At 29.3% G+C, this 25,730-nt stretch overlaps 1 protein-coding gene across 1 annotated transcript in view; it reads left to right on the top strand.

Moving 5' to 3' along the window:
- Nucleotides 1-262: 262 nt before the first annotated feature.
- LOC105200998 (lipopolysaccharide-induced tumor necrosis factor-alpha factor homolog) overlaps nucleotides 263-25,730 on the top strand; it is a 32,016-nt gene continuing 6,548 nt past the window's right edge. Inside the window, exons 1-2 of the mRNA XM_011168816.3 lie at nucleotides 263-392; nucleotides 16,712-16,842. Coding sequence (XP_011167118.1) covers nucleotides 16,749-16,842 — 94 coding nt within the window. The 5' untranslated portion in view covers nucleotides 263-392; nucleotides 16,712-16,748. The remainder of the gene's footprint in view (nucleotides 393-16,711; nucleotides 16,843-25,730) is intronic.

Below are 25,730 nucleotides of genomic sequence, written 5' to 3'. Positions count from 1 at the left end.
ACAGATTTTTTACATTTGTTTTAAACACATTTAAACATTAAAAAGTGTTTGTTTAAAACAATGTAATGTTCAAAATATGTGTTAAACATCTACTCTAAGTATATATGTTTTAAACATAGCAACTCTGGTTTTAACTTTATTTTTTATTGTTCCAATTATAAATTTTTAGAGATAGTATGCGAATTCGTGACGTCTGTTCGTTTATGTGTGTTTATCTACAATACGTTCTCCCAGCCACACGAATTTCTGTGAGCAAAGAAACTGATATATAGAACTAGTATAGAGTCCATATGCACCGCACTCACGTTGATAACTTCGTCAGTGTGATTTTGGTACGCGTCGCGAGCATTCGAGTGCTGGCGTTCTTCAATAAGTGTTCTTTGACGCGAAAGGTACGCTTATCTATAGTAATAAATCAGAGTTAGACCACGGTAAAAAATCATATAATCGTTGTGTTAAAACTGATCCCTGTTAAAATTTTTGTACTGAATTTGTAACATACCCAAGTATTAATTTAGTTTAATGTAATTGTGGTATTTAAGTACTTTGTGTTAAATTGATATTCAAAATTTCCTAGTGTTAAAACAATTCATGAATAACACAATTCACGAATAAATAAACAGGTAATATAAAAATCATATAGCTTTATAAATTTTAAGATAAACAAATAAAATGTACGTTTCAACGTATTATAAATGTTAATTATACTAAAAAAATACGTTTCCAAATTGTGTCTAAATTGTGTCAGTGTTAGATTTTTATGTGTTACTTTTTAACATATTCATCTCATTACATTAACATCTCATTACATTAAAAAATTTGAGTGAGCCATTTGAAACATGTGATTTATTTGAAATTTACCACAAATTTTTTCTAACTATAAAATGATCATATAAATTCACAGTTATATACTCTTCGCAATGAAAAGAAAAATCCTCGACGGAATTTATCGCGAAAGAATAGTTCGTGTTTGAAAGGAAGATAGACAGTAAAACCTTTATCAAAGAAAAATGTTATAGAAAAATGTTGTAAGAAATTATAATTCATTGCAAATTTTTATTCAAAAAAGAAAAACTATCTAAAAAAGAAAATAACGTAAAATTAATATCACAGAATAGAATTAATATTATAAACAAATATTTTATGTATCATATAAAACTTATTTTCTTTTTTTAAATTATATCCATGTATATTTGAATAAACTATTTATAAAACAAATTAAGAATAACATTTAAATTCTTTGTCAAAATAGGCAGTTACGATTTAGAGGAACTTTTATTTTCTTTTAATTAATTTTAATCAAAATGGAAATTGTTTAAAATAAAGATGTGATAATATCTGCTGATAATTTTATTAATTTCAACTAAATCGTTAGGTTGGTATATATGAAACTATTAATATAAATATTGTAATAAATATATAAATAAAAAATAATTAATAATAACTCAAAAATGTTGTATTAACAGTATTAATTATTATTATATACATATAACAACTTAATTGAAAATAATTTTGTTAATTCAATAATTGCATTAATAAAATAAATATGTACGTCATGTTCCGCAGTTTAAATAAAATAAAATTTAATAAATACTCAATGAAATTAATGTTTTGTTTCATTAACGTTATTTAACTGTTATTAAATTAACAAGATTTGTATCAATTAACTTAATAATGTTAATAGAACATTTTTCTGTGTAGAGAGGGAGAGGGGAAGAGAATTGCAATGATATTTAGGAATTAGTGGCACATTTCGAGCCGATTTCGAAGACGACGCCTGTTTCCTCTCGAGCTTTTCACTCAGCTCGCACCCATACAGCTAAGCTGCCGGCCACGCGTCTAATGTTATAGCTCAGGAGCGTTTAAAAAATTTAAAATTTTAATTTTTTAATACAAATTAACGAAAATTAAAGGGCTAGAAAGCCGCGCTGGATGTTGTGTGCGAAATTCAAAACACATTGGTAAATGAAGTCAAACGTTTCGACCTTTTAATAACGGCTTTCTTTAATGTGTATACAAAGTTCAAATATCAGACAAATGGAGAATTTGAAAAAAAAAAGTAATTTTATCTTTATCAAATCTCCTGAACGCTTTAACATATTAGAGCAGCCTCAAGGAACGTGTGAAAGACACTAGTTTCGGTCTGAATTGATCGCTCTAAGTTCCAGAACTTTTGTCTTAGCCTTGTAAAATTGGATATTTTATCTTGGCTGTTTTGACACAAATAATTATCACAATTTTGTGTCAAAACAGCCAAGATGTAACATCCCATCTTACAGGGCGAAGACAAAAGTTTTTGAACTTAGTGCGATCAATTCAGACCAATGTCCCGAAACTATAATAGTGTCTTTCACACGTTTCTTGAGGCCGCTTTAGTATGTTAGGGCGCTCGGGAGATTTATGAAGATGGAATTCGCGGTTTTTTCATATTCTCTATTTGTCTGATATTTGAACTTTGTATACACACTGAAGAAGGCCGTTATTAAAAGGTCGAAATGTTTGACTTCATTTATCAATGCGTTTTAAATTTTGCACGCAACATTTAGCGCAGCTCTTTAGTTGTTTAATTTTCGTTAATTTGTATTATTACTTACATGAACCCGTGATTATTTGTTTTTAAGTATTTTTAATTTTTTGATTATTATATATTTTTGGAAAATATATTATTATATTATATATTATATTGTATGTATATAATATATTATATACATTAATATTAACTTTTTACATGATTATTTATAAAAATAATAATTATTTCTCGATTGTAGACCCTAGGCTATTTCTTTTATAAGTAACGTTCTTGAACCATTAGACGCGCGGCCGGCAACTCAGGTGTTGGGTCACGAGCGGAGTGAGGGGCTTGAGGGGAGACAGTAGGCGTTGCTTTGGAAATCGGCTCAAAATGTGCCACTAATTCCGAGTTCTTATTGTAATTCATTTCATGAATAATTTGCATATTTATTTAATATCGTTTAAATTACTTGTAACACATAATATTAAAGAAAAAAAATTGCAATTTAAAAATAAAAATTAGAAAGAAAGAAGGAGAATTAAAGAGAAAGATATAAAAATACGAAATAGAAATATTAAATTGCTGTGTTACGATTTATGCTCGCTTCTAAAAGACAAGGTGCGGTCGGCTTTTCTTATCGGTTATCTCTGTTGAAATGTGGTCAACAGTTTGCTGAAGGTGATGCGAATGCTTATTTTATTCAATCGATATCGAACTGATCGATTATCTGAAGGACACGTGTTCACTCGTTTATCTTTATGAATCAGAAACATTTGGCAAAGTAAATTTTATGAAAATGTAAAAATACATTTATTCGATATAATACAGAAAAAAAACATACTTGCCAAAACTATAATGTGTTAATCGAAGTTTAAAGGTGTTTTAATACGAGTTAAAATGATCGAAATTTAAAACCTGAAGGCTTCTTAGGTTTAAATCTTTTTTTCCTAATCAATGACAAAAAATTTTGATTGCAAATGTCCGAATTTTGATTTGAAAGCCAGTTGCAAAGACAAAAACAAAATTTAGTTTATAATGGGTTTCGCAACAAAAATAATCATGGATATATTTGGAATGATATTAGTTTGATTTATTTCTTTTTTTAGATATTGGTAGCCATTTAATTGAGAAGTGTTCCAAACCCATTATATGTCGTATGTCATAATTAGTATAATAATAACTTGTAATAATTCAAACATTGCCTTATGAGAACTTTATATACAAATTGGAAATTTTTTAGAAATATTGAGAAAATCTACATCTTTCCTTCAAATTTTTTATATACATATAAATTCTGAAATATTTTAAGATAAATCATACAAATTTTCTAAAAAAATATAAAATTGAAGAAAAACTTTTGAAAATTTTATTTACGTACAAATTTTGAAAAATTACTTAAGAAATAATAGAAATAATAGAAGAAAAATTTCATCATTTTTGATATTTTTAAAAAATTTTACTAATAGTATTGCGTTTGTACGATAAACATGGCAAAAATTTTCTCAGAATTTTTATACGAATTGAACACTTTTCACAAAAATATATTATATTATATATTGAGAAAATCTAAATTTTTGTCTCAGAATTGTTCATATACATATGTAAATTTTGAAATATTCTAAGATTCATATAATATATCTTAGAAATTTTTTACAAAATTATAAAATTATATACAAATTCCGAAAAATTTTGAAAAATTGTATGAACAATTCTCAGGAAAATTTTTACCAAGGTTTGACTTAAAAGTGAAATTTTGACTTTTTCAATTAATTTTTCAAAATTTTTATGTAAATGTGAAAATTAATCAAAATTTCTACAATTCTATACCTTTTTTTAAATTTCTCAAATATTTTATCTTAGAATATTTCTAGAATTCATATAGGTATATAAAAAATTCTGAAAAAGGTGTAGATTTTTCCAATATTTCTAAAAAGTGTTCCAATTTGTTTAAAAATTCTAAAAAAATTTTCATCAGAGAATGATTATACAAGTTATCATTGATTATGATTCTGAACACTTCTCTGTTTAGTTAAGTGGTACAAGAGATTAATCTCTCGTTAGCCGCTTTATTGAAAACATCTCGTAGCGACTGCGGCTTTCACAATAACGTTTTAAGAGTTAGGCTTTTTATCCATGGCTTCGTTAGTCGTCGTCAATTTTTAATGGGTGATCAAACTTTTCCCCATATCACTTTGAAAAGTTGCACTTCGGAATTGGCAAACCGGCAGTGACAACCATAATTTGGATCGACGATGATTAAACTGTTAACTCGCTAAGAAGATGCGTTTTTATTGTAACATTTTTCTGATAATGACTCTAAAAAGAGTTGAAACGTCCAATTAAATGATTTTCTGTCTATAACTGACTCAATTACTTTCGTGCAAAAAGAACCGCGCAGCACTCTTATTAGCCTTCTCTACGTATTATTGTAAATAAAAGAATTGTAATCAAATTTTACAGATACTTACCCAGGGAGAAATAATAAGTCAAATCGACATTGATAGTGTCGATAACTTTTCCAAATCGAGAAATATCAATCAGATCGACGTCGATCAGACGTCAACAGCATTTGCAATCTTTGATAAGTGTAATTAATAAACGCCGATAAAAAATTTAAAAGTTGCACAAAAAGCTAAATTAATTAAGGTGCATTAAAAAATTAAATTAAGTTACATTAAAAGTTCACTTTTAAAAGTATTATTTGTATTAGGGTAAAGTCGGTATATACGCCGCAGCTATCGAAAATTTAATTTATTAAGTATTATTTACTATGTTTAAGGAAAATAAATTAGGCTAATAAAAACTTCATACTGTTTACTAGTATAAAAAAAATTTTAAGTATGAAATATTTCTTTTCTTATACTTGAAAAAAAAACTTAAAGAAACCCTTGCATTTTTGTCATATAAAAAAAGTGGCGGGATTTACGACTACTCATGTGTAAGATACACGGCGCATCGAAATTTACAAATAATATTTTCAGATATGATATAAAATAACATAATGACTTACAAAATGTGTTTATAAAATTTATTAGGGAATAAGAACAGTAAATATGTATTCAAAGTAATAATAATGCAATATTAAAGAAATTAATATGCACAGACATCAACAGAGTGCGCATTGTGTTCTCAACATAGTGCTCAACATAGAGTAAGTGCTGCTTTCCAATCACGCAGTGTCTGTATTACGGCATAAATCCCGTTCGCTGAAAAGGCCGTATATCCTAAACAAATGGAATATACAAGATATCAAACTAAATAAAGAATACAAGAGCTATGCACTTGAATCTTGCTTGTATTTTATCCTTTACTATTGCTCTACATTTACATATCATGAAATAATCATTATGCCTTTTATATTTTCTACAGTAATTATTTTACGTAGACGGTAATACACGATCGCGCTACTTCTACGTGAAAAAATTAATTCAATTTACGATATTTTCGTTAATATTAACAATAAAGAACTGTAATTACAATACAATACTAATATAACATAAAGGCACATAACAAAATAGTTCTAAGCAAACTATCTTTATTTCTTCTATTTTTTCTGACTGCTGCGGCGTACATCCCCCCGCGGCGTAAATACCGACTTTACCCTAATTGTTTTAAATTAGAACGTAATTTTTTTTAATTAAATTTTTAAAATTATTCTAAATACCAACACAATAAGAAAACATGTGAATATAATTTATATACAATATAATTATATATATTTTTTTTACATAAAAAGGCGCTAAAGATGCGTCCATTATTGTGAACGCACCAGGCGATGTGGGATATCGAAGATAAACGCGCCTTTTTCCTAGTGCATATAACTGCGGGCTATCGAGATGTGTGGTAAAGACAATTACTTTATATTTTGTGTGTGCTATTGAGATGTGTAATATTGCATCGTGCACTAACGGCACTCACTCATTATTGTTTTTATAAAATATTCATTATATTTATTTTGCAAAATTATAAAGGATATTGTTACTAACAAAAAATCAAAGTTATCAAAATTAACGTAGGAAGAGTATTCGAAACAAATTCTTAATTCCGATATTTGTTTTCCATTGAAATTGCCTCGGAGAAAAATCAGTGTTATTTTCGAAGTTAGTGTTTTAAAAAAGATAGAAACAAAACGCAAGCAAAAAAAAAACAAAATTACAACATAATTTTCTCTGAGAATATTTTCTTCACATTGTGACGTAAGTTTAAAAAAATTTCATAATCTTGAAAGGAAAGCCTTCTTACATAAGATAATCTGGATAAAATATTCTTCATTCTATTTTTTAGTATTTAGATCGTTAATCTTTACTTGTTTGTTTAAGATTCACACGCATATTCAAAAACTGTATAATTTTTAATAATTTATAAATTATGTACAATTTGCAAAGTATTATATTAATGATAGTTTGTTTTATTTTATGTGCAATTTGTAAAGTATTATATTAATAGTAGTTTGTTTTATTTTATGTGCAATTTGCGAAGTATTATACATATTACTGGTTTGAGTTCAGGAATATTAAAGTATTATAGGCTATATTAAAGTATTATAGGTTTAACTATTGGGTTGGCAACTAAGTGATTGCGGATTTTGTCAATAGGTGGTCTTAGCATATTCTTTTGTTTTGTCAACGTGTTCAAAGCATCTAACTTATATTGTTTTTTTGTTGTTTGGACTTTCGTCTTTAATTTAGTAAAAAAATTTTATCGATTAGTTATTTAATTTCGTTTTTATCCCAATTCAAAAATGGAAAAATAAGACACGCATTTCAGATATATTTTATTGTATTATTTCCGAAAAGGCAAGAACGCATCGCAAGCACACAAGAAGTTATGTGTCGTATATAGAAATAAAGTCTTGAAAGAAAGGCAGTGTCAAAATTGGTTTGCCAAATTTTGTTCTGGTAATTTTTCGCTGATTTTTAAATTATGATAAAAACAAAACTAAATAACTAATCGATAAAATGTTTTTTACTAAATTAAAGGTGAAAGTCCAAACAACAAGAAAACAATATAGGTTAAGTGCTTTAAACACGTTGACAAAACAAAAGAATGTGCCAAGACCATCTCTATTGATAAAATCTGCAATCGCTTAGTTGCCAACTCAATATTATTGGATGTATATTATATTTTTAAATAAAATGTAAATAGATGTTATAGGTGAGTTTTAACTCAAATCGGGGTGGGGGAAAGAGGAAGTGTGTGACGTCACGGGGGAGGTGTGTGATGTCACATATTTCCTCTTTTCCCCATCCCAAATTGAGTTAGAACCCGCCTATAACATCTACTAATGTATTTTTTTTTTAATGTTTTAACTTTTGATACGATTTTTTCATCCTTTCAATCTGTTAAACGACTCCCAAGAAATAATGGAATTGATGTCAAATTGATATCAATTTGATGTCGATATTAACATCCAAATAGCATCGAAATTCAAACATTTTAATATCGATGTGAATATCTTTGATTTTATTTCAACCGTCAAAGTGATATCGATTTGATGTCGATTCGACTTATTATTTCTTCCTGACTAAATGTAATAACAATCTATGAAATTTTTATATTTTTTGTTAATGTTTTGTGAGATATGATACCATATAACCCTAATTAAATTAAGTTTGACAAAGTTATAAAAAAGGAAATAATTTTTTAAACAAGATTGAAATGTAATAACAGTGATAACAACAAATGCAATATTAAATATTAATGTTATTTTATTAGTTACAATTAAATAATAATAAAACATCAGAAAAATCAATATCACATAAACCTGTTTTGTTTCTGTGGATTATATTTTGAATATCCTTTTATAAGATGTGATGTCATCTATAGGTACATTTTTTTCAGGAATAACATTAACATTATTATATTAGAAATCGCTAAAATTATTATTATTTACATATTTTATTACCCTAATTTTTACATCAAGTATTCATAAAATTTTACAAAATTCATCATTTAAAAACCTAATTTTCTCGAAACATTGTTTTAAGAAATCTTTTGTGTCAAATTCAATATATTCTTCTTCATATAAAACTTTGTTCAATGTTTTCATATTTTTTAAATACTCGTATTTTTCGATACTAAAAAAAAAAAAAAAAATGTTTCTAAAAATTTGTCACTTTGGCAAAGTTTACTCACAACGGTCCATTCGTTAATGTGTGAGAAAAATTGTGTATAATTATATACTCACTTATAATAGTTAAAAAGTTAAAAATAAATGAATCGTGATCAATATACTTTATATTTCTTCATTTACGTTTCGCAGAAATCAAATTAAAAATTTTCCATCAAAAAAAGATATAAAGATTATGATTAGTTATCGTAAAAAATATTATATTACTTTCCGCGAATGCCGATAAGCATCTCTTTTTCTCTCTCTCTTTTCTTTCTCATTTCTCTGTCTCTCTCTCTTCCTCTCTCTCTTTCTGCACTTACACATACATCGGTAAAATAAATATATTATACAATACACACACGCAAACACACACGCGCGCACGCATGCACGCACGTACGAACGTACGCACGCACGCACGCATGCACGCACTCACGTATAAATAGCCACTTTCTTTTATCTCAAAGAAAAAGATTAATTAAAAATAATATCAAATTATACGGTTTAAACTAAACTCTATTTTGAGTACAGTGGTCACTTAAAGAAATTGTCTATGTTAAAAAAACAATGCATGCTTTGCAACAAAACATGCATAACTTTTGCATGATGAAGTGAATATTTCTACATGATAAAAGTTGTAACGTTCTTTTTAATAAGTACAGTAACTTTCAATATAGCAAGATTATTTTACAAATTATACAAATTATGTCAATTTAATTTAAAATTTTGTGGGTGAATACTATCTTTTCTGTTTCAATCCTGGCGTATGGATAATTTTTGACAATTGAACCACTTTGGCGATTGACATGTAGGTCGGCCGCTTTGTGTAACCGTAACCGTAATATGTACCGTAAAAATTTGTCACTTATAGTCGAGAATTGTTAAAAGACTAAGATCATTTTCAACTATGATTGGCAAATTTTTATGTTACGTGTTATGGTTACGGTTATGCAAAGCGCGTGCGGCCGGCCGTAACACGTTGACTGTTATAAAACGGGAGTCGGAAGTTAGTCACACCGCAGGGCCGAAACTAACGAGGTAGTATTCGCCTGTAAGATTTTAAAACAATTTGTATAATTGGTATAATTTGTAAAATAATTTTAATATATTATACATCATTGTACTCATTAGAAAGAACGCTGTAACTTTTACAATATCTAAAAAAATTTTATAATGCAAATGTTATGCGTGTCTTTTCGTTTTTTAGCTTAGATAATTTCTTTAATGACCACATTGTATTCACAATAGAGTTTAATTCAAACCGTATAAATTGATATTATTGTTGTTGGGTCTATCTCTATTAGTTTACAACATAAAAGAGAGTTACCACTTATAAGACACCCTGTATATAATCGCGTTTTACAATACTTATTTGCAAATTTGATGGAGGTCAAATTAGCATTACCAATTAAATCCAAATTTTTATACATACTAATAAAACTCTAATAAATACTTGTGCAAAAATTTATTTAAATCCAATTACTCGTTTAAAAGTTATTTCAAACAAAATAGTGATTATTTCTGCTGCAAAAATCATTATAAATCAAATTTTTCATTATTTTCTTATTTGCAACTAGTTTCAGAATTAAAATTCGGACATTTGTGACCAAAACTTTTTGTTATTGATTAAGAAAAAAAAGAATAAACCTAGAGAAATCTTCAGTTTTTAAATGTTAATAATTTTTATTTTGTATTGTATAGCCTAAACATCTTTAAGAAAACAAAAATATCCCAAGCAAAACAAGGAGTTATAATAATGTCAAAATGACATCAAAGTGAATTGTGATTGATCGAAAAGTGACTTTTCATGATTATTTTTGCAGTCACTTTGACATCGTTACTTTGATATCGATGACTTCCTGTTCTGCTTGGGATAAATCTAAGAAATCTGCAATTAAAAAATTTTTAAATTTTAATAACGTTTAACTGGTATTGTAGAGCCTTAAGATCCTTATATAATAAATTGCTCGATTTTTATTAGTAAATACATTATGTTGACAGACTTTGCTGATAGGACACAAGCCTCATGAGAATATATTTGACACAAATCTGTAAATACCACAATTTTTATTTGAATTTGTTGATAAAAAGACTGTCAGCATACCAACATTTTAGCTTATTAGGCTAATTGTTCTGAATCTTGTTTACCGCTTTATACATTGTTTTATTAATGGATAAGAAATCAACAGATATAACGTTGTAAAATTGTTACAAGGTTATTTGAATACGCTTTTTGTTCTCTATTTATCTGTACTAGTTATCGTAACAATTTTTCTATATAAATCCATATTTATCCGATAGTATGACAATTACGTCATTCAACTAAAAGCTTGCTCCACTTGCGAATTTATTATTTGATCTATTTTTGTTCTGATTTCTGTTATTAACGTCGTTATTATAGTAATATTACAATCTCATATATTAAAATTAAATATTTAAAAATATAATAAAAATGTGAAGTTATAAAATTAAGTACACGTTACGTATATAGCAAATATCTTCGTGTGAATTTCCACAGTAAAAAAATTTTTTAAATTTAATACATTTTACATGTTCTTCAGACAAAATATTTATAAAAGATTTACAAAATATTTATAATAATTACTTAAATATTTTATAAATATTTAACAAAATATTCTATAAATATTTTTGATATTAGATTGAGTAGATCATCAAAATTTATAAATGTCACAACACAAAAATAATGAGAAAGTGTATATAATTAAAGGTTAAAAGTGTACCTCGACAAAGTTTAGAAGTGCTCAAAAGTAAAAATGCGTTATAACAGTTGTTAGTCATTATTTATAAGCATATTGGCATCACCAAAAAACGGCTACTAAACGAATAACTCCATGAGCAATTGTTAGAATATGTCACCTAATAACGAAAATAATAGGGGTAGTCATATTGTCGACAGTAGCCATAATACCCTTTTCTCCTCTATTCGATTTAAAAATAAGAGGAAACAAAATAGAACAAGTTGATAAAACGTTGATAAAGCAATTAAATGAAGCAATATCTTATTGCAGAAAACTGTTAAAAAAACTAGTAGCTGTTGTGAGGTCACTTTCTTCTCGTGCACTTCCATTGAGAGGTCACGAAGGAAAGTTTGGATCACCCAAAAATGGAAACTTTCTTATGGCACTGAAATTGATTTCACAATTTGATTTTTTTTGGCCAAACGTATTAAAAGATATGGTAATTCAGTTAGTGGGCATACTAATTATTTATTTGCAACGATTTATGAAGAATTAGTTCAGCTAAAGGCCAAGAAGACACAAGAAACTATTTTTGCGGAAATTAGAAAAGCGAAATATTATTTTGTGACAGTAGACTTGACTCCCGATATATCACATATTGATCAATTGTCTCTTATTATAAGATATGTTCAAGAATGTGGTTCACTAGTAGAACATTTTATTACGTTTCTTCCAAATACAGGACATAAATCACAGGAATTAGCAGAAATCGTCAGTAAAACACTTATTGATTTGGATACTGACATATCTAATTGTTGAGGCCAGTTTTACGATAATGCTGCTAATATGTCTGGTGCTTATTCAGGACTTCAGATAAGAATCAAAGAACTAAATCCTTTAAATGAGTACATGTGCGGCCCATTCTTTAAATCTCGTAGAAACTTGCGCCGCAAATTGTGGTACTAAAGTAACAAATTTTTTTGATGTCCTCCAGGAACTTTTAAATTTTTTCTTGGCATCCACACACCCCGGTGGGAAATATCACAATCATATATATAAATCAAACTAACACTGTCAATAACACGATGATCTACTAGAGATAACGTTTGCCAAAGTTTGAATGAATTTTGGTTAGAGATTATTGAAAATTTATCCTACATTAAAAATAACGGAGTAGAAAAAAATATAACCAGAAGTGAAGCAAAGGGATTGCGAATTCGTTTAGAACGATTGGAAACCGCGTTTATGGTTGTATTTTAAGGTACTTTTAAAGTGCTTTTAAGATTAAACGCATCAAGTAAGAAACTACAAAGTATAGATATTGATATTTCCATTGTTTTAGAATTGTATGTATAAGTCTCTTATTAATTTCGTCCAAAGGATTAGAAACGACTTTGATGAATTTGAGAACAAAGCAAAATTATTGTTAAATGAGTAAAAATATGAAAGATGTAAATCCCGAATAAAGAAAAAAAAATTATAACTTGACGAATCACGAGATGGCGACGCTGATAAAACGTTCAGCAGCAGAGTTCGTTTTTGAATTGAAACATTTCTTGTAATTTTAGATAGTTTACAAACTGAATTAGAAAAACGGTGTTCTGGATATAAAATTATATATGATAGATTCATTGTGCTTATCAAATTAAGAGAATTGAGTTCAGCAAAAATAAGAGAACATGCTATCTGTGAAAGCTTTCTAGATGATATTGAACTCACAAGGGGAGGACCCGACAATGATCTCGCCGATTTTAATAAAATTTTATGGGTATGTAGTATTCACTCACATCTTTATTGTAGTAAAGCCGTTCGTTGCAAATTTTAGGCATTCTCGAGAAAATAACGATTAAATATTTCCAGCATTTATAAGTACCATTACAGAAGAACGATTTTCAAATAAGCGGCGTGACGTAGGGCATTAGAACATTGACTGACACTCTTGGGATCCCAGGTTCGATCCCTGCGGTTGCGATTTTTTTTATATTATATTTTTTTATTGTTATATAATTTTTAAACCTTATAATTATTTTAATTTTAGTTTCTAATTATTTAATATAAAATGTTATTTTTAAAAAATACGCGTTGGTACTTCTGTCAATTGAGTTCAAAATAATGTCAAGAATATTTTTTGATGACATTATTCATTCGTTTGTCAAAATAAAAGCGAGGCGACATTTTGTTTAAACTTTGATATACTTCGTTTAACAAGAAAATTGTTTTGTTAATGTAGTTCCTGATTTTCAAAGATTAGTTTAAGATTATTTTAAATTAAGTTTAAGATTTAAGTTGATAATTTTATATTTCAAAAAAGAATTTTAAAAATCAATGTAGTGTGTTATTTATTATTATTCAAAGAATCATATATATATGTATATATATATATATATATATATATATATATATATATATATATATATATACAGGGTGTCATAAAAAAAGGGTCACATATTTTGATAGCAGGTAGTATTGATCAAAACAAGAAGAAAAGGTCTAATTAACATGGGTCCTAAAACTAATATCTTCAAAGATACAAGCTATTTTGTTATTTGAGCTCTTTGTCGTTTTCTTGTTAGTCGTGTGATCTTTAGAATGTGTCTCCTAATATTTACATTTGCTTCGCAATAGATACTACAAGTCAAACGACATTGCGTAGGCCTTGACGAATGTGAGCAGTCCTAGTAAACAAAAGAGTGTTTACTATTGTTGCTATACGAGAGTTTGTCAGTACAAAATTAATCGTCTGACTCGTAGTACACTACGTAGTACACTTTAGTTAGAGTGTACAGTTTACTCAGTGAACAAATATAATGGAAGCCTATTATTCCACGCGAGAAATGGCAGATATGATATTTTGTTATGGGTTAGCCAATGGAATCAACCGGGAAGCACGTGCCCGCTACGTTCAAAAGTATCCAACACGCAGGGTATCCTCTCAAAAATTATTCAGCAAACTTTTCCAGCGACTCTCAGAAATTGGATCTTTAACACCACGAGTAATTGATCGGGGCAGGACTTGCTCAGTTCGCACGCCTGACATGGAAAAACGGATATTGAAAAGAGTGGAAGAAGATCCTAGAACAAGTATAAGAAGAATAGCAGCAGCGGAAAGCATCAATCGTCATCTTGTCTGGTCCATTCTTCATGAGCAGTCATTATATCCCTATCATATCCAACGAGTGCAAGCTCTTAGACCACCAGATTACCAGGCCAGATTAACATTTTGTCAATGGTTTTTACGAAAATGTGTTGAAAATCCACATTTCATAGAAAACATTTTATTTACCGATGAGACAGGTTTCACAAAAAATGGAATAGTCAATTTCTATAATACGCATGTCTGGTCGGATGAAAATCCGCACGCGATTGAAGAATTCCGAGATCAGTTTTGCATTAACATCTGGGCAGGAATTGTTAGTGATAAAATTATAGGCGTACGTATTACCAAATAGATTAACAGGTGCTATTTACCACCAGTTTTTATTGAACGAATTGCCTATCATGTTGAAGGAAATCCCTCTCCTTCAAAGGCAACGAATGTGGTTCATGCATGATGGTGCACCACCCCATTTTCTTCATATCGTTCGACGACACTTAACCCAGGCATTTAATGAGCAATGGATTGATCGGGGAGGTCCAGTAGTTTGGCCAGCTCGATCCCCGGATCTGAACCCTTTAGATTTTTGGTTATGGGGACACTTAAAAATCTTGGTGTATTCAACAACAGTCGATGACATTCAAACATTGCAGGATCGCATTTTCAATGCGTGTCGGCAAATTTCTGACCAACCAGGTGTATTTGAAAGAGTGCGTGATTTTTTAAGACGTAGGGCTGAAACATGCGTAAGAGTGAATGGCAATCACATAGAGCAATTCCTCTAATACTGAGTCAGCATTAAAAGTTTTTGTTTTTTGTAAAAAAAGGAATTTTTATTTTGTTATCATATGTACATACATTTAGTTTCTTTATTTCAGTTTTTTTTTATAGAAGATTAATGATTACATTTCATATTAAAATAAAAATTGTTTCTTTATCTCTCTTTGTTTATTTTTTATTTTTTAAGGCACCTAGAAAAAAGATATCCCCATTGTACCCACTCCTTTGTTCATTACATTCTAAAGATGACACGACTGATAAAAAAATGACAAAGAGCTCAAATAACAAAATAGCTTATATCTTTAAAGATATTAGTTTTAGGATCCATGTTAATTAGACCTTTTCTTCTTGTTTTGATCAATACTACCTGCTATCAAAATATGTGACCCTTTTTTTATGACACCCTGTATATAAGATATCTGTTTTCTACTTTGCTACATATTTTTTATTTAATTAATAAAAAAATTCCCTCTTGCTTCACTGTCATTAAGGGATGGCAAATTTGATTCAGCCTAAGAGCAGCAGAAACCGTCCTTGTCTATGGGACTATCATTGTGTGTAAGTGAAATCTTTTTGTGAGTAAAAAATTATTCACAAATATAAGAATATTTCAAAAATCGTTCGAACAGGTTCGTTCGGAATATATTATTCGCATATATTTTGTTTAAAGCTAGAATACTATATATTAGTCATGTGGAGAAGAGGGCTTTTGCGCTTGGTCCAAAATATATCATGAAACACATCAATTTTTAATTTCAGACACCTTGAGTTAATAAAAAATATTTCTTATTCTCCTTATACAATTATATTTTTTAAAAGGAATGACAATGTCATAATTTTTTAAAATTATAACTCTTTAGCGTTAAAACGCTGTATTGTAAAATCCTTAAAAGTTTTTTGTTACAAAGATATGTCTTTTTTTTAGAAAAGTGAATTTTTAGATACCCAAAAATATCTCATGTTCTCTTTGTTACACAATTACATTTTTTAAAAGGAATAACAATGCCATATATTTTTTTAAAGTATGACTTTTTAACTATAAAATGTTGCATTTTAAAGTCCTTAAAAGTTTTTTATTGTGGAGATATGTTTTTTTAAAGGAAAAGTGGATTTTTGAACAATTTCTCATTTTTGCTTAATGGTTTCTCTTGAAGTTCTATAACTTCAAAATAAATAACTTTTCGGCAATGCCGATTATGCAGTCACATTTCTGAGAGTGTGAATTTTCATTTGTAAAAACAGATTGTTGCAAAATATTGATTGGAGTTATAGCATCTCAAAGTTGAAAAAGTTTCCGAGACCTGAAAATGTGTTTACGTGTTTTTTAGTGTGTGTAAGGGTTAAAAATACAACATATCAATTTTAACAAGGTACAGTTTTAACATAAACACAAAATATTTTTTTATTGTGTAATAACTTATATAATCTAAACACAATGCTACATTTTACAAGAAACGAATAGTGCAAGTAGACAATTTAACGCCTCATACAATTCTTCTTGTATTTTTTGTAATTAGATACATCAATAACCAAAACGTAGTTAAGCAATTATTAATGGGAAAAATGGATCAACATAGTAACACATCGCCACCGTACCCTTACCCGCAGGGGCCTCCACCATCAATGCCGCCGCCATCAATGCCAACACGTAAGTATAAAATTATGAAAAAAAGTTTCAAATTTAGAATAAACCATAATACGTATTACTGAGAAGAAAGTAATTCGATAATTATTTACTATTAGGAACCCAGCTTCAATTATGTTGATCTTGACCTTTATTACAGAGGCGAGGATATTAAACAACTTTTCCTTATAAATTAATTGGCACTCTCGTACAGTTTTTAAGATATACTTAGAGAAAGGAAAAACAGTTTTTCCTAATTATTTCAAAAAATATTCATTTTAGAAAAAATGTGTTAATTAAAAAATAAAGTTTACAAAAAACTCTACAAATAAGATTCTATACATATTTTACTTAACTTCAATACTTTAGTCGTTATAATAGAAAAACTATTTTAAAATGAGTTTTATTTTATTTTAATTAATAATTCATTTTGGTGAACCTTCGGAAAAGCGTGCTTCTCGAAAAAATGAATAAAAATGTACAATTCTTATATATTTTTGCCTCCTGAATACGAATATGAAACTTAAAAATGGCGGTTAAAATCGGAAATACTGCAAAATCCCAAAAAAACTTTGGGAAACTCAAATTTTCATACAGAAAACGCGTGGGCGGGGGAGGAACTAAGTCCCTGCCCTTGCACCCCCTCAACGTATTTTTTCTAACCCAACTCAACTCGTATTTTAGTTACAATTTGTCCATATTTTCAAATCTAAATTGCAACAAATATCTTTGGCCAAATCACAACTAAAATAGGGTTAGGCTGTGTTAAGAAAAATACGGAAGGGGGTGCAAGGGGAGATGTAGACCCTGATAAAAAGAAATCGATAGAAAACAATAGAAAGTGTCAGAAACCTGATTCAAAACGATAGAATTCTATTGTTTTAAATCAGGTTTCTGATACTTTCTATCGTTTTCTATCGGATTTTTTAATCAGGGGAGCCCCTCCCCCACCCACGCGTTCTCTGTACTATATGGGTTTTCGACTTTCTACGCAAAACGAATTTCTCATTAAGTGTTTAGTACATACACACTTCCTCCCGAACCGCTCCCTGTGTGTATGTGTCTGCGTGTGTGTGCGTGCGTGCGTGCGTGCGTGCGTGCGTGCGTGCGTGCGTGCGTGTAGTTATTACTGAAAATAAATTATTAATGAAAATTCAGTATATTGATGCTGATACGATGTATAATAACAAAAGAAAACAAAGAGTAAGAGATAGAAACATTAAGCATCGGTAAATAGATCCGTATATAAGAGGTTTAAGAAATCAGTATTGGTAAATTAAGTGGTTGTTTCTGTTTTCATATAAAAATCATTTTTGATGTTAATCTTTTATTCAAAATTTTTTCCCTATCTAAAATTTCACATCCTTCCTTTCATAAAATGAATTTCGTGAAAATTATTAATATTTTATTGACCAACGGTTATTTCCTGAACACTATTTTTGATACCTTAAGAAAAAGATTACGTACTAAGTTTTACCAATTCAACAAAAAGAATAACAATAATGACAATACACAACAAGACCCTGATGAGGAAGCTTCTCTTCTTTTTATCACTATTCCCTATATCAACAATATTTCCGAAAAATTTAAGAGACTATTTAAGGGTGACCCTAATGAGCGCATGTCTTACATGAGCTCAAATAAATTAAATAAATTTATCAGAGTTCAAAAAGATCAACTTTCAATCAGCTTGCAATCAAATGTAGTGTATAAGATTAATTGCAAAGATTGCGATGCTTGCTATGTGAGTCAGACCGACAGACTTTTAAATACCATCCTAGTCAGAACCATCTCTCAGTAACCTTGAATCAAGGTTGATTCGACGTCGATATGGTTGACAACTGATTGAGTCGATGAAAAAGTCGATATTCCTGCAATATCGATCGCTTTTTATCAAAACATGTTGATTCAAGGTCGATTCAACGTTTAAATAATTATTTGAAACTTATGTTTGTGTTCTTTTGATGTTGAAGTCTAATATTTCTTTCTTGAACACAGTACTGTTGAAAAACGTAAATATTATCGATGGACAAAATAGGTCGACAAATGGAGAAACTTCAATCTGCATTCCACTGAGCAAACAATATTTTTTAATTTTTTTTAAATGTTATTTTAATAAAAATCTTTTCATATTTAATTTAATTATTGTATTATATTGATATATATTTTCTAATTGCATTTTAATTTAAACAAATAACAGAAAAGTTATTCCAGATGCTATTCCGCATTTGTGAAATTATTTAAAAAATTATAATTTTATATTTGTTTATATAAATAATATGCTTTAATTATACATATTTCATTTCTTCGATAACGTATATTGACCTAATCTACCAGTTATATACACGTATCAGTGCAAAATGTTCACAGGTCATTACGAGGGATCAGTCCGCAGCCATTATAGAAGTTAAGCAACGTTCATTGGGACCGCGACTTGGGTAACCGCTTGGGATTTTCCTAAAAAAAATTCCTAAGAATGAAATGTTTTTTGTGAAAAATTTTTTTTAATATTACAAAAATATTGTTTTGCATACGTAGATTTCACTTGGATGATCCACATGAAAAAAGCGTCGATTCCACGTACTAGTTTTCATCGGGTTACTTCGACGTTGAATTGACATCGAAACGATAGTTGAACAGTCATTGATATTTGTTAAATTTTCGACATCGAATCGACTAGAATTTCGACATTCGATTTTCGACGTTGATTCAACGTCGTATCAACTAGACATTTCTGACAGGGCAGAATCACGGAACACAGGAATCATATTAACAGAAATACAACTCAAAACTTGATTATCACAGATCATAAAATCGGTTACTCTTATGAATTCGATTGGAATGGAGTGGACATTTTAAATAGGGAAAAAGTTTTGAATAAAAGATTAATATCAGAAATGATGTTTATACGAAAACAAAAGCAATCATTTAATTTATAGACCGATACTGATTTCTTAGACTCCTTATATACGGATCTGTTTACCATGCTTAATGTTTCCATCTCTCACTCTTTATTTTCTCTGTTATTATACATCGTGTTAGCACCAATATACCGCTCAGTTTTCAGAAATTAATCTTATTATACGCATACTGTTATTCGCAGCTTTTACTCGTGTAACAACTTGTATTTACATGTAAACCAATCTACGTTTTTATCTTTCATTATTTATGATACTCCTTTCGATTCACTTATTCCTTGTACGCATTGTTTTATATAACGGTATTCGGATAAACCTTGTTTATAATTTTTAGTATGATGGTTCAAAGTCTTTACCTTACATTGACACAGATCGTATTTGTTATGTGGCATTTTTGCATCTGGAGACGCTAAAATATTTACATTTGCGTTACATGTATTCAATCTCCGCGTGCTAACTTTGTGTACTGAAAATGATCCAAATTGCGGATCGAAACGTTTCTATGTATTTGTTAACATTAATTATCAATATACATTGTAATTACACACTAATTCCAGTGTCGGTTCTTATTGGTATTTTATCTCTCCTTTGATTTACGTCATCAGAGCCTTTATCTATCGAGAATTTTAAAAGTTAATCGAGTACACATACATTAAAAAAATTACAATGGCATTTAAAAGAATTGAAAGAAAAGCATATAGAGGGTGTTCATTAATGGTTGTCCCCACGTTTTACCGTAGGAGTTGACTTACCGACTTGCACTTGTAGTTCACTAAACGCTCCATAGATGTCAGGTGCTTGATTACAGGACCGAGTTACACGTACAGGCCTCTGGTGAAAATTTTTCTCAGATTTTTTTTGTATCATTTTTCGAAACATCTGTATAATTTTTTATGAAACGTTATAAAATTTAAAAAGTTAAAGGAATATTTTTTAAAAATTGTGAAATGAGAAATCTCAGAATATTTTAAAATTTAAATTTACGAAAAGTTTTAAGAGAAGATGTAGACTTTTTAAGTATTTCTAATTATAAGTATTTCCGAAAAATGTTCCAATTCGTATAAAAATTTTATGAGACAAATTTTAACCAGGGAGATTTCGAAAAAATGTGATAAAATATAAAAAATTTTTCATAATTATGAAATCGTTCTGAGAAGTTATAAATTTTTTATTTCTCGTTGGAAAAAATGTAAGAAAACATTAAACAATCTGAAGAATTTTATATAATTTTACATGCAAGCATTTTGAGAAATTATGAAATTTCTTATTTCATATTTCTTAGGAAAAGTGTGAAAAAATATTAGATAATCTGAAAATTTTTTCATAATTTATTATAGAATTGTTTTAATGGAGACATTATATTTCATGTCTTAGTGAAACACACTTTTCCTAAGAAATATGAAATAAAAAATTTCATAATTTCTCAGAATGCTTGCATGTGAAATTATGTGAAATTCTTCAGATTGTCTAATGCTTTCTTACATTTTTTCCAACAAAAAATAAAAAATTTATAACTTCTCAGAACGATTTTATAATTATGAGAAATTTTTCATGTTTTATCATATTTTTCTCGAAATCTCCCTGGTTAAAGTTTTTCTCATAAAATTTTTATACAAATTGGAACATTTTTCGGAAATACTTAGTTAGAAATACTTAAAAAGTCTACATCTTTTCTTAGAACTTTACATTTGAATTCTGAAATATTTTGAGATTTCTCATTTCACAATTTTTAAAAAATATTCCTTTAACTTTTTAGATTTTATAACGTATCATAAAAATTACACAGATATTCCAAAAAATAATACAAAAAATATCTGAGAAAAATTTTCACCTGCATGTATGTACGTGTAACTCGGTCCTGTAACCGAGCATCTGACATCTATAGAGCGTTTAGTGAACTACAAGTGCAAGTCGGTAAGTCAACTCCTACGGTAATACGTGGGGATAACCATTAATGAACACCCTGTATACATGTATGTTAAAAGCATTTCATTTTATTGTAATAATCAAAAACTCATTCTAATCTAATTAAAAAATGTATTACACCTATTTTTATAAATGTGTTAATACTTAAACTTTGAATCATATATATTTAATATTCCTATAATATTGTTAACGCAATCTTTCTTCAAACGTGGGAGATATACAAAGAAAGTGAGAAGCAATCGTCTGTTGTTTTTGACAACTCTTAATTGGCATTAGCAATATCATTGAAGTTTCCCTATTCCAACCCAAGTGGTACATAGAAATTAAAAAAAAATAATATCGTTAAATTGTGTTATCTAGCGGAAAGATGTTAAATGCTGAAGCTATTTTTTTATTATATTTTGCATTGTGCTGTTTTGGATGCAAATTAGAATTTGAAATTATCCTATGTTATAATCATTTATTACATGTTAATGCTTTCATTAGTAATTAATTAATTTGTTATAATTTTTTTTATAATATGCTGCAAAAGATGCAATGGTTTAGAAAACCGATCGCCAAGCGTACTTGTAAGTCTCTTAAAGTCTTTGAAAATATTAAATTTATTAATTAAAGTAATTAAAAATATAAAAAAACTTTTAACTACTATTTACTTTATTAATAATTTATCAAAAAAGCAATCATATATATATTTATTAATAAATAACAATAATGAAAAAATAAGAACATCAAAATAAAATTTGTTTGAATTTATTTTTGTAATTGACATATTTCATAACAGTTACTAATTTTATTATATCATTTATTAATCTTACTTTAGTATCATTTCTTTACAGTAAAATTTGTGGTGGTATAAATGAAAAAACTTAAAAAAATGTATAAAAATATTACTTTAATTTTTATAATAATTGTAAATGTGTATATATCGGGTGATTCTGGTCGCTCGCGACAGCCGGCACGTATGTATTCCTCATGAAAAATTAAGTAAAAAATGTTAATAACAAAATGTTGAAGGGTCAAAAGTTTTTAAATGGTAAGCGTTTGAAAATATCCAACCACGAGGCGTGATGTTCGCGCCGTTAAGGGCGACGCAATCTGTGAGAAGCAAGGAGACTCACATTAAAAAAACACCTGAATCTATGAGAAGCAAGGGGACTCACATTAGAAAAGCATTCCAATGTTGTGCCCGGTGGTGGCCCCAGGCACGTCGGTAGATATTTCGGGATCATTTACGGCGCCTTAGGAGTTAGGACTCTTAGGAAAGGCCGCTTGATGGTCGAAGATAAAACACTTGCTGTTCCAACGTTAGTATAAATGTATATTTTCTTCTAATGTTCCCGGTTACACTTGCTCAGTGTCGAGGCTTATTACTCGTACTTTTTTTTCCCGGACGGCCCGGTATATATAGGTCGGCTCTTATCTCCGGATTGTGTTACAAGCTCGATGTGTAAGTCACGCACGGCGAGTAACACACCAGACAGCTGTTCATTAGACGCTCTTCCGTCGCTTTCCAATTTTGTCGTGACATTTATGTAGAAATCTGTCGTTTGGTTTGGCCAATCATGTTCCTGCCGAAATCCGAATACTAGAAAGCGAATCAGCAGTAGCTAGCATAGCACGATGGTATTTCGGGCCGGAAGCCCGACAAACCATCAGCGTCTTTTTGATTCTTTTGCGTATGCGGAATTTGAATCTGCTGCGCGTATGCATAGTAATCTTAATTTTCTGTTGCCATGCGAGTTATTAGCGTAGTTATACTGGGTACAACACTAATCTGTGAGAGACAAGAAAACTTACATTAAGAAAGCACCTCAATCTGTGAGAGGCAAGGGGATTTACATTAAAAAATCACCCCAATCTGTGAGAGGCAAGAAAACTCTCAGTAGAAAAGCATTTTGATCCATGAAAGGCGGAATCACGTGTCACTTAAACTCCATCTATCTCGGAAAGTTTTCATGTTAGACGAAAACTAAGGTCATATTTCAATCTGGGATAAAAATCCATAAAAAACAATTTTTACGTCGTTGTACATTTTTTTAGATAGATTTTTAGATAAATATAAATAGATTCTTTTTAACGCCATGGTAAGGTAGAAATGATCATTTTTGACACTTTTCTAAGAAATCTGACGTGATAGAGCAATTTGCTTACCAGATTCGTGTTCACCGCCCAAAAATACAATGGGAAATGGTAACTTTCATTCAAACAACAGAAAAGAAGTCTAAAAATGGCGCCCTGTGTTATGAGAAACCATCACTTTCAACCTTTATATCTCCGGAACCGCGATTATGCTTATCTTAAAATTTCTCTAGGATTAATGTTTATATAGAATTATTTGGCATAAAAGAAAGTTTGAAATTCGAGGTCCAAGAAATGAGCCAAATTTGGGATTACTTTTTATTTTCGTTTGCTGAGGAATATTTTGTTTTTTCGATACGTTGTCCGATACAAAAAGTTTTATTACTTGTGTCTAGTAACTGGAAAGTAAAGATCCCAATCAAGATGTAATGTCTACCTACAGTTAGTCTTCGAATAAAAAATGCGCAAAATCTGATCTCTATTGAAGAAAAACAGGACAATACATAAAATATGTAATTATCCAATTAGCAAAATAGAAGTATGTCAGCAGAATGCCAGCAAATTTATCCCACAATTTTGCAACAGATTCCTATCTACTGCGACAGTATTAAGCTTACTTTTGGCATGGCTTGCATAATGTAATAGCAAAAATACATTATAAATTAATTATAGCTTGTCATTAATGTAATGTGAAGAAAAAACGTAACAGATATCGAGTAAAGTCTACGGATGTTAAATGATAGCAAAAAAGTGACAGAAACAAAATACACCTGCAGTTACAATGTGACGCAAATATGTAGCAGATATTGTGCAAAGTTTATCTTAAGGGAAAACTTGCGCAATAGTAAGCAGTACGTTCTGTTTTTCTGCTTCTATCTATCTCCACTACCAGCGCGAGTTCTAATTGACTTTTACATTTTTGCTTTCTGCTTTTCTGTTAAGGTGTGAATTCTCCCTAATAGAAATGGCAAATTTTTTGTATCTAGAATATAGTATCTAATATACTGTACTGTCAAAATACTTTATTTACCGTTATTTTAGAGCTTAGTTTCTTCTTCAAAATATCATTTCGTTAAAACATTAAAATATTGTTGAAAATTTTCATAATGTTGTTCTACTTTATTTTAATTACGGAAAATAGGACTGCGCTGCGTCTATCTGTGCTACATACTGTTCCCTCGATAAAAGATTTTTAAAAATATTGTAAAAAATATTTTTGCCAGAAATGTCTGGCATTTTTGTTATCACGAGTTGATTGTATATTATGTCTTCTACATTTCTACTATCATATACAAGTCCTCACATACAAGTTCAATTTGTGACGATTTTTTATTATTACAATTTTATTATTAAACAGCAGGCTGTGTTAAATTTCAGTACATTCTGTTGAAAAATAATACTAGCAACATAATGTTTTAATTTTGTCTTTTTTTGCTTAATTCTGCTAAATTCTGTTAAATTTTTGTAGCATTTTTATCGTTACATCACAATGTACATTGAGTTTAACTTTTTGCCATGATATTACCGATATTAGCTCAAACTCTGTTCAGATTTTGCTGGCTTAATATATAGCGCATAATTTGTAAAACGTGTTCTTAGACTTGCTTATTTGACAATGAGTGATTAACGAGCAAGTCTGAAAGCCTACATACGAGGTGTGTTCAAAAAATATTGGGAATTTTCGTTTTTTGAAAAAAATATTTATTTATTCGTCTACATTAATATTGTCGCTTTCAAAATAGTCACCATTAGATATTATGCACTTATGCCAGCGCTTCTTCCAATCCCCGAAACACTTCTCAAACTCGATCTTTGGGATAGCTTTTAGCTCTTTCAGCGATGCGCTTTTAATGTCATCTATGCTTGTAAAACGACGGCCCTTTAAGGTTCTCTTTATTTTTGGAAATAGGAAAAAGTCACACGGAGCCATGTCTGGCGAATATGGAGGCTGGGGCATCATTACAGTATTGTTTTTGGCCAAAAATTCAC

This window comes from Solenopsis invicta, chromosome 16 (assembly GCF_016802725.1).
Source record: "Solenopsis invicta isolate M01_SB chromosome 16, UNIL_Sinv_3.0, whole genome shotgun sequence".
NCBI classification, from domain to species: domain Eukaryota; kingdom Metazoa; phylum Arthropoda; class Insecta; order Hymenoptera; family Formicidae; genus Solenopsis; species Solenopsis invicta.
The sequence above is the reverse complement of the archived record's forward strand: the minus strand, read 5'-3'. Positions and strand labels throughout refer to the sequence as shown.